Below are 11065 nucleotides of genomic sequence, written 5' to 3' on the forward strand. Positions count from 1 at the left end.
TTGTGCTTCTCCGATAAATTTAGCCTTTAGGAGCTTGTCAACCTCCTCATATATTGCTTTTTGTCTTTTCGAAGCGAAGCTTCTTTTCTTTTGCTATACTGGCTTGTACTTTGTATCAACATTAAGCTTGTGTATAAAACATCTGCTGAAATTTTGGATATGTCGGAGGCTAACCAAGCAAAGATATTAGCATTTATTCGAAGAAAAGATATCAATTTCTCTCGTAGGTCAAGCTCTAGTAAAAATCCAATCTGAACTATTTTTTCTGGATCATCACCCAAAAAAATGGATGATAAGTTTCTCGATCGGTTCTCCTCGATTTTTACCAACATCAGATTTATTTTCTTGATCAGGTATTTCAATTGGCAGAGCTTCCACAGGTCTCTTCATTTTTGTAGCTATCAGAAAGCACGGTTTAGCAAGTATCTAATCTCCCTGCATTTCTCTAACTCCATATTTAGTTAGAAATTAGACTAATAAGTGATAAGTGGAGACTACAGCTTTAAAGATGTTAAGCCTAAGTCGGCCAAGAATAGCATTGTAGGCTTATAATACTTTAATAACCAAGAAAGTGAGTCTAACAGTTGACTGATGAGGTTCTACTCCTGCAGTGACCGACAAAGTAGCCTCCCCTTCCACAGCTACAGAATTTTCAGAAGAGCCGATTAGAGGGATGCTGACCTATTTTAGTTGATTTGTCGTATTCATGCATTATAGAACAACTAGTAGAGCTTTTATTATCAATCAATATTTTTTTTTACATCATATTTTGCTATTATTATAGAGACAACAACAGCATCATTATAAGGAGTTTGAACTCCTTTGACATCATCATCAAAAAATAAAATTATATTATCTTTGCACTGCAGCTTTGGAAGGCTTCTAATCACTTCAGCTGTCTCCTCAGTTTCTCTAAGGCTTGAAATCATGTTGATAACTCCAGCAGTAGGTTTATTAAGATCATTTTTATTATTGGGCTTTTGTTGTTGGTCGGTAGTTTGATTTGTCTGATCTCAGATATATTTGCTAAGTTGACGTCGGCAGATTAGAGCCTCAATTTCATCCTTTAGCTGTCGGTACTCCTCAGTATCATAGCCATGGTCTTGATAGTAACGATAGTATTTTTTTATCTCTCTTTGCTGGTGGAGCCTTCATATGATTAGGTCGGCAGAGATACCCCTAATCTTCGTTCTTCAATAATATCTAAGCTCGAGGAGCAGATAATGAAGTGTAAGAATCAAATCGTCAAGGTGGATTTCTTGACCTTGAAATTTTTTGATATCAATCAGATTTGTTTTGCTAATTTCTACAGTCTTCTTCTCGATGCCGCTTTTTTTCATTTCCTTCTTTCTTTGCCTGATGAAGTATATTTTCTTCATCTTCAGCTTAAGCATACTTTCGAACTCGAATCAGCATTTGCTCATAATTGTTCGAATAGTTTTTATTAAGAAAAAAAATCAAATGGTTACTTCTGAGTTTTTACTTCAAAGCTATTATTGCAACGAACTTGTTGAAATTTTTTACTTCCAGTGTGGAGGCATTGAAGCATGCCGCATATTTTCAAAGAGATTCATCTTCCTGCTGCTTGATAATAAAAAGACTATTTGTATTCTTTAGGTGAACCTGATTATTACCAAAATAGGTGATGAATAGTTTGGCCAACTATTCGAAGGATGAAATAGATCCTAATTGGAGGTCAAAAAATCAGATTCTTGCAGACTTTGTGAGGATAATCAGGAAAGTGATGCAGAGTAAGGCATCAGACGCCTCTTACAGCCTCATAATGGCCCTAAAACCTTCAAAATGGTCTAAGAGATCAGCGGAGTCATCGAATAATTCTACAACAGGCATCTTGAATCGAAGAGGAACTGGTTCCTTAAGGATTTGTTGAGAAAAATGGGGTCATAGGCTGAAATCCCTTCCTCCTTGAGAATGATTTTCAATCTGTAGTTTCATTAATTTTTTCTTAAGATCTTGGATCTGTTGTCTAAGATCTCCTTCCACATTCAGCTTTTTATTTGGAATGGATGATTCTGCCTCCAAGGACTGATCAGTGAGATCAAGAGCATGATCATGGCAAGGATCTTGAGGAGTCAATTGTTGAGAATGGTGTGATTGAACTACTTGGAGGGTTGCTTCTTGTTGCAGCTCAGTAGTACGTTGAAGCTGCTATACCGCAATAGTAAGAGCTTAGACTTGTTAGACCAGAAGACAGAATTATTATGGATCAACAGTGATTGATGGTTGATTATTTTCCTACACATCTTCAGAAGAAGATGGAGGAGGTAAAGGATGATTCGATGCCTTCTTGTTCACTATTTTCATCAAGATTTTTTAGAAAATATCCTTCCTCTGGCGTCAATCTATTGCTGCAAGGCTCCGGAGGATAGATAGCGAGGTCGGTCTTGAACTGAGCTGGAGTACTGTTAAGGGTCAAGTCGATATAGATCATGAGTAAACTTGTAAAAGAAGTCTTGAAACTGATGGGGTACCCTCCGATTTAAGATCCTCCGATGCATAAGTCAATCGAGGTCTTAAGAACGGGTAGTAAAAAATAAAAAAGTAGAAAGCAAGAAGTAGGAGTTTGAGGTGGAGAGAATTTTGATTCTCTTCAGTGGAAAAATTCAGCAGAGTCTGAGCTCTGTGAGTTTTTCACTTACCTCCTGAAGAGTACCTTATCACGGTTTATATAGAGGGGGCTTGCTTAGGCCTTAAGGAAAGTTTGTTAGGCCATTATGAGTCTGTTAACCCATTACAAGTTTGTTAGGCCGTTAGTTTGTTATAACAGAATGGCTAACTATGTAGAGATCGTGGGATGGTTACCCACACGGTGATGAACTGGAGTGTAGCTAGAAAATAGCTAATGTCGAACTAGATGACAGCTATCGAATAACCGTCTGTACTTTTGGAGCACATTAATTATAAGCCGATGTGACACTGCTGAGATCGATGACTAATTGAACTGAGTATCACATTTTCTTTGATATTAATAACCATATCGGTTGAATACCGAAGTAAATTACCACGGATCAACCATAAGCTGAGATAGACATTATATTTTTTAACAGCAGCTTTGAGTTAGTTCGATCTGGATGTTATACTAAAGGAATAGATCAGTAAACTACCGACATGACTTGAAAGAATATTTGATTCAGATAATAATCTATTGCCGCATGTTCAGATGATGAGATCAGATAACATGTACTAACACAGTCGATACTGTTAGTACATGAAACCTGTTAGGGGTAGGACCGATACTTTTAAAATGTAACTTTAACCTCTGAATAGCTCTGCAAACCATGCAACACCCTGATTGGGAAAGACAATATTTGATACATAGTTGTGTGCGTGAGAGAGAGAGTTAAATTCTTCAAATTTAGGGTCATTTGGTTGGGATAATCTGATATTGAAAAATGATTTCATATCAGATTATCATATTTGATATGAAAAAAAGAAGAAAGAGATAGTAAAACTATTAATGGGCTCCATACATATTTTTTGGAAAGAGAAGTTTAAACAAATATCATGGGAGATTTGTATTTGATAAATTTTCGAGTGACAGTAATCCATACTTGACAAAAATATCTTCAAAAAAATTATATATGTAATTATTAAATTTATTCTGATATCTTTGCAAATTTATTAATAAAAAACTTTTACAAAAAAAATTAAGATCGAGATGGTACCACGTAAAGAACTATATGATTATAGTCGGTATATAAAAACTAATTAGAGATAACAATGCTATCCTAATATTAAAAAATTATTTTATATTCAATGATATATTTGTAAATTTAACTATAAACCTATATTCCTATATAAATTTACCTCCAACTAAACATAATAATCTTTTTTCAATGTCATTTTTTGAAATAATTTTTTCACCAATCAAATATAATAAAAATTATTTTTTTTATAATTATTTTTTTAAATAAATGATTCTAAAAAATTATCAAATTATTTTATAATCTGATATATTCAACCAAACAAATCCGCGAAGCTAAGTTTTAAATCTCAATAGCATTAAAGCTGACTTCTAAAATTAAATACAATATAATCTGCAAACGATGCAACACCCTAACCAGCAAAGACAATATTTAGATAATAGTTGTATGTGTTGGCTTGGGGTTGGGGGAGGGAGGTGTTGGTGGTTGAAGTCCCAAATCCTAATACCATTAAAGTTAACTTCTCAAATTACATAAGGTATGGTCAGCACTTTGAGGATCCGTTTGGATAATTGGATCCAAAATCACATAACACTCATGATCCAATCATCCAAAATATTGAATCATAAATTGGATTAGATTTATACCTACAACCATCCAGAACCATCTTTTATATGGCCGACTCAAATCTGATAGAGGGAGGAGGTCATTTTTTCAAACCAACCCTAGATTATTGTAGACATAAACCTATTCTATCCTATAATTCAATATTTTTGTTTGTTATACCAGTCAAATCTATGAATTCTATGAGATTTTGGATCCAACAATCTAAATAAGCCCAAAAAAAAATCAGGAGATGCAAAATATTTTGTCACGAAAGAAAATCTGGGAATTCCTGCTATGATCTATTGTCAAAAAAGAATTTACGAAATATTTGAACGAAGAAAGACCACATAACTCGTTCACTCGACCCCCAGCATCCTCGGGGAAAAAGCATGGGCAAGGTAACAGCATCACTCTTCAAAGCCGATAACATGCAATTTGCGGGACAAGTCTTGTGTGCTGAACCAGAGATTGTTCAAACCCATATCTTCAGTTAATACCGTAAGGATAATAAAGGAACAGATTTATTTAATTTAAAAAAACAAAGAAAATCAAGTAAAACCAAGGGGCCCATTGTAAACAAAGTGCAATATAGCAGGCAAAAGAATGGTGCATAGATGATAAAACTCATGGCTCGGTCCTGGAGAACACCATCGATATTTTACTGAAATAAAAACCCATCAGCTGTCTATGCATTAAAAAGAACTCTTACGACACAAAACAAGCACTTATATAACTAAACATTCTGCTGTCTACGCATCATCCAGGTCTGATAATCTCCTATAAACCACAACGCATGACGGACAAAACTGGCAACTATGAAAGAACCTAAATTTCTCAGCATTTTAAGCTTCCACTCTTTCAGGATCCTCGATGACAATTGCCTTGGTGGGCTTTGCAAGGTAATCCGTATACTCCTGGAGTGGTGACTTGGTGAAGCGAGTTTCTCTCCAGAAGTCAGGTGTCAGGAATCCATAGGTCTTCATGAGACAGTCAAAAGTAGCCTGCAACAACATTTATCCTATTTTATATCGCATCAAAACTTTATCAAATCAAGCCTAAACTAAACTGTATGCAGATGCAAGACATTCAGATACTTATGCAGAGGTTAATAAATGACTTGGGTTAAATCACCACATTCATAGAAACATGGTCATACACAGGTGTCCATGTCAAATGGTAAAGATGATAACATGGCAACCAACATGTGAAAATATGATAGCAACATCATTTTCAATGGCTATATAAACAGAAAATATAGAATATATACTTCAGTGATCAACCTGAACCCCGCTCACAGGGTTGGAGATAGATTTTGCATTCAGCTGCCTAGCAACCCACCAGATGCAACCAGAAGTCAACCCGCAGCAGCACAACCTAGCTCATCCCAAAGTTTTTAAATATTTATATGTATGTAATATGTCTTTGTTCATAAAAATATAAACATAACAAGATATATAATAGCCATTTTATCTCTCTACAGAGTATACATTCAAACTGACCTACCAAAATCAAGTAGACCTGACTACTTGTCAATCTAATGCAACCCTCCTTTATTTAGCTTAGAGTTACATAGAATAAATTGCAAAACAAGACTGGGCTGGATCAATTAGGTTAAAAGATATAGAGCTCAAGCTACCAAATCTCCACCCCTCCGACAACCCAGAACTAGGCCACTGAAAATTTCAAGCCTGTGTTCCTTCAAATAGAATATTAACTCTTAACTTAATTAAACTATAAAGTTTAGTGAACTCCTTAGATCATACTGTCATCTGATGTACGTTTTAAAACAGCACTGACTTTTTCTCTTTTTTTTTTCTAAATCTTCATAACCTTAGTGCACCAAACCTGCCCCTGCATAACCATTATTAGCTTCAATCATGATTTTCAAATCCACAAATGCTAGAATATATAAGATATTAATTTATCATGCAAAATTGCAATAATATTCCCTCACACTAATCTTGTTACGTTGACCTCATAATGGGTGGTCTAAGATGATTAAGCTGATCTATTGAAATTGACAAATTTCTTTCATAAGCTTAAAAAAATAGGAATAACACTTTATGTAGGTTCATTAGTACATGTAATCTGGACAACTAGATGGATTTTAAATCTTCCTAGTGTGAGTTAAATTTAGACATCATGAGCTTTTATTAATTCCATTTTACATAATAAAAAATTTAAAACACACTAATTACTCAAATATACTGACAAGGCTACAAGAGAATACATGATAATCAAAAACTCAACAGGAAAAAAAAATTTAAATGGAACTTTAGAACACATTATAAGAAAGAACATTATGTAACATTAAAAAAAAAAGGATAGAAAAAAGAGGCATCTCAAGATCATCAATCAAGATAGAAGCCCCAAAAATAGCCTTATACTGCACATCAAGCAGACTCCTGATAACATCTCACTAAAAGCTTTCCAGCTTTGTTTCTCAGTGCATCATACTGGTATTAGTTGCAGTACCTCATGCAAATTTCAGATTAAAAAAATTAAGATGATTGAAATGCCACAAATACTCGATAAAATTTAAATTAGATGCCATTGCTCATGCTAACTGCTTATTTTTAGCATAACTGGTGACAACATCCAAAATAATTCAATAATAGAACCATCATCTAAGAATGCTACAATGCACAAACATTATCGGTTGATTGAGAAATATGCTGCATTGAACATGAGCCATACAAATCAAGGCAATTGACACATGAAGCATGGAGATGAGTTTCAACAAGTGGCTAAAAATTACCATTTCTGATTATTTAAGAAGCTTATACCAAAAACATGCAAATAGACTAAAGAATATCCACTGCATAACAAATTGGTTGGCAGATTTTCGAATAAAGTGATGAATATAGGAGGGAAAAAGACAGGTTTAGATAAGTAACATACATCAGATTTCTATAAAAGCCTATGACTCAATATTGCCAAATACCATTATTTCCTACAACTGAATAATATCTAAACATAGATTTCCTCGAACAAAATTATCCATTAGGGCAAATCAAAGTCAAACAAAAAAATATCCAGACTCCAACATGAAAATCAAAAGTCTCTAATAATAAGACAGCAGTGCTTAACTAAATATCAAATTCACCAGCATTTCTTCCTGTGCAAGTGTCTAGCTTTTTATTGAAAATACAATCACTGTGAATTTCCAATACTGAAAGAACAAGATTCAAAGATCAGAAGCAACACTAGAAAAACACCACCATGTATCAACAGACAAAACAGCTAAGTTCCTAAAAAAAATATACATAACACGGATAATATTTACAGACAACAGCAGAGGAATAAAAAAGCATAACTTTTTCACTCTAGTACCGTTAGATTTTATTTTCTAAACCATGAGAAGTCATGAAAGTCGTTTTTACATTGCATCCTCTTTCCAAGACTATTCATCCGAAAAAAATTTAGCATAAACACTTTTTATAACCAATGAGAACGCAATCCAATATCAAAGCTCCTAATTCTAAATCAAACATATAGAATACCAGCAAGCAAATCGTTAAAGACATTCTTCCAAACCATCTCCGACATTACATAATACAAACCAAGTAAAATGTAGCTAATCCGACGCAAACACATCGTTGCCAATCCAATTAATAATAAGTTAAAATAAAAATTTGCAGGTATACAAAGGGGGGTGTAGGGAATATTCAGCACCTACTTGCTTCGACCAATCCAATAGTTCAAGAGAAGTAAGAAGACAAAAAAAAAAAAAAAGTTCTTTTTTTTTTTTTTTTTGAGGAAACAAAGAAGTAATTTTTATCATCCAAACCTTGACAAAGTTCCCGAGGGTCTTGGTGGAACCACGAGATGACGTGAAAACGTCCTCGATCCCCGCGAACTGGAGAACCTTCTTAGGGACACGGGCAGCAACGATACCAGCACCGCGAGGGGCCGGGACCATCCGAACGGTAACCGACCCACACTTTCCGGTGACCTTGCACGGCACGGTATGGGGCTTCCCGATCTTGTTCCCCCAGTAACCCCTTCTCACTGGGATCACCGAAAGCTTGGCCAAGATGATAGCCCCGCGGATGGCGGTGGCAACCTCCTTGGAGCACTTGACGCCGAGCCCGACGTGGCCGTTGCCGTCGCCAACGACGACGAAGGCCTTGAACCGGGTCCGCTGACCGGCGCGAGTCTGCTTCTGGACCGGCATAATCTTCATGACCTCATCCTTGAGCTGGGGGCCAAGGAGGGTATCCACGATCTGGTGCTCCTTCACGGGGAGGGAGTGGAGGTAGATTTGCTCAAGGCTATGGATCTTTCCCTCCTTTACCAAGCGGCCGAGCTTGGTGACGGGGACCCACTTCTCCTCCTCTTCGCGCCGCCCGCGACGCCCGCCGCGGCGGTCACCCCGCCCACGGTCACCGCGGCCACGGCCGCGGCCGAATCCACGGCCGAAGCCTCCACGGTCGCCGCCTCTCTCCGCCATCGGGGGTGTGGAGATGTGGGGTTTAGGGTTTTGGGTGGAGTTGGGAAGTAGACGGAGCGCCTGAGAGTATCGTGGCTCAATGCTGAGGAAGAGGGATATTTATAGTCGGGACACTAGGGTTTTCTTTTCAGGTAACCCCGATGTAGGGCATCGAATGGGCCGGGCCGTCGACGGTTAAGATTAAGACAGGATAGTTATGGGCCGGGAGATATTCTTTGTACACCGCAGCATGTGTAAAAAAAAAAAAAAAAAAAAAAGAGAGAGAAATTCCCATGATGCACAACGCACGCATCATCCACGATGATTAACTCATATACGGAACTGAGATATGATGTATAAAAAAAAATAATTTCTTTCGGCCCATGCGTGAAAACTAATCATCGTGAGTGGTACATACGGTTCTGCACCATCCGTGGTATATAAAGAAAAAATATACCACCACTATCTGATTGAGCTATGTAACCATCACTTTTCGATGCACATTTAATACTTATATTTTATTTTTTTATTTAAAATTTTGAAATATAAAAATTTTCATCCTCTTATGAAAAAATTGTCATAAGGAAGAGAGAGGCATTTTCATCATTTAAAAATTCATAAATTTTCAATGATGAAAATATTCTTCCCTCTTTATGATTTCTAAAAAAAAAATTATATCATCTATACACGAAATCATAATTTAACCATAGGATGTCATGATATGGTCATAGGATGTTATAATTTTTTCAAAAAAGAAGAGATATTTTTATCATTCAAAATTTGAAACAAAAAAACATAACTACAAGGATTAAATACGCATTGAAAAGTATCGTATTTTTTCAATGACGAAAATGTCTTTCTCTCTTTATAACTTTTAGAAGAAAAATTATGACATCCTATGCAGAAAGTCATAATTTGATCGCAGGATGTCATAATATGGCTACAAGATATCATAATTTTTTTAGACGATGAAGATCATTTTCATCATTCAAATTTAAAAAAAAAAATAAAATTATAGATATTAAATACATATTGAAAAGTGGTGGCTACGTGGTTCAATCAAATAGGATGGTGTATTTTTTTTACACTAGATGTGATGTATAAAAAATTTCTCTATGGGCCGGATTCGAGCTCGAATTATGGGCCCTCTAGTACTAATACACCCTTTTACCCAATTACAAGTAGGGCATGCAAGCAAACCAATCAAATTGCAAAACGGACCCAAATAGCTAATTTTAATTTGATTTGGACCGATTTTTTTAAGATTTAGTTTGGCTTTGGTTTAAAAATTTTAAAACTCCTAGAAAATTGATCCAGCTCCGATTTCAATATTAAAAAATATGATTTAAACCGAATCAATCTATAAGTGTATATTAATATACACATATTATATGAACAGCCACCGATTCACTTATATTTTATCCTAATCCTACTGATTTTTCAATTCTATATCTAGTCCATTTAGCCCATTTCATAAACTACCCATTTAATCTATCCAATAAACAATCTGTTTAGCATAATAAGAAAAAATAGATAGCAGCCTATTTAGCCCATCTAATAAGTTGTTAATTTGACATAAACACAATAGCCCACAATCTAATAAACTGAACTGAACCGAACCAGTTTCTTCAGTTTGGTTTGAATTGATTTTTTTGTGTCGGTTCAATTTTGGCTTCTATTTTAGGAAATCAATTCAAGGTGGTTTGGTTTGAAAATTGACTCCGAACGTAACCATGCACATCCCTAATTACAAGAGTGCTGCCACTTTGGGGATTAAGTAGACGAATTACTCACCTAAATTAAACTAGAAATTGTGCTGCATCATTTGATAGGGTTTGATCGGCCACTTTATAGCAAGTGTAGCATAGAAAGATCAGTAAGGTTTCAGCAAATCTGAAAACAAACAACATTTTTTTCAGATTCGTTTAATCAGTAAGTTCCTAAAAGTTTAGGTTGTCAATAATGAGTCGGATGAAAGAATTATGCAGCAGCTATTACAAACTTCTGCATTGGATTTCTGCTTTTTCAGCATTTTTCATTTGGGAAACATTTCTACAATCAATTCATCAAGTATTATATCAAATCCAATTAATAAACCAACAACACTTAGACATTAGAGTTACATTAGATTTAGCTCTTAGCCAAGTATTTAACAGACTACTATGCTTAACAGGCAACACCTAGTTGGCAAACTTTGTGATAGCTCTGACTCTAGGCTACGCAATACGAATGGATGCACCTCCGGAAGAATCTCATAGTTTCGTAGAGAAATGAGATCCATGGATGAAAAATCATCTCTTTCTTGAGTCAGAAGGACCAATGTTTGGAGCAAGCAAAGCAAGAAGCAGGCCCGAAATGAAAA

The 11065-nt window shown here is 35.7% G+C and overlaps 1 protein-coding gene across 1 annotated transcript; it reads right to left on the minus strand.

Moving 5' to 3' along the window:
- Positions 1 to 4905: 4905 nt before the first annotated feature.
- LOC105056627 (uncharacterized) lies at positions 4906 to 8797 on the minus strand. The gene is made up of 2 exons (XM_010938891.3): positions 8062 to 8797; positions 4906 to 5272 (listed from the first exon to the last, which is right to left on the minus strand). The coding sequence occupies exons 1-2, from the start codon at positions 8722 to 8724 to the stop codon at positions 5114 to 5116; spliced, it is 822 nt and encodes a 273-aa protein (XP_010937193.1). The 5' UTR covers positions 8725 to 8797; the 3' UTR covers positions 4906 to 5113.
- Between the last annotated feature and the right edge of the window lie 2268 nt (positions 8798 to 11065).

This window comes from Elaeis guineensis, chromosome 2 (genome assembly GCF_000442705.2).
Source record: "Elaeis guineensis isolate ETL-2024a chromosome 2, EG11, whole genome shotgun sequence".
Lineage (NCBI taxonomy): Eukaryota > Viridiplantae > Streptophyta > Magnoliopsida > Arecales > Arecaceae > Elaeis > Elaeis guineensis.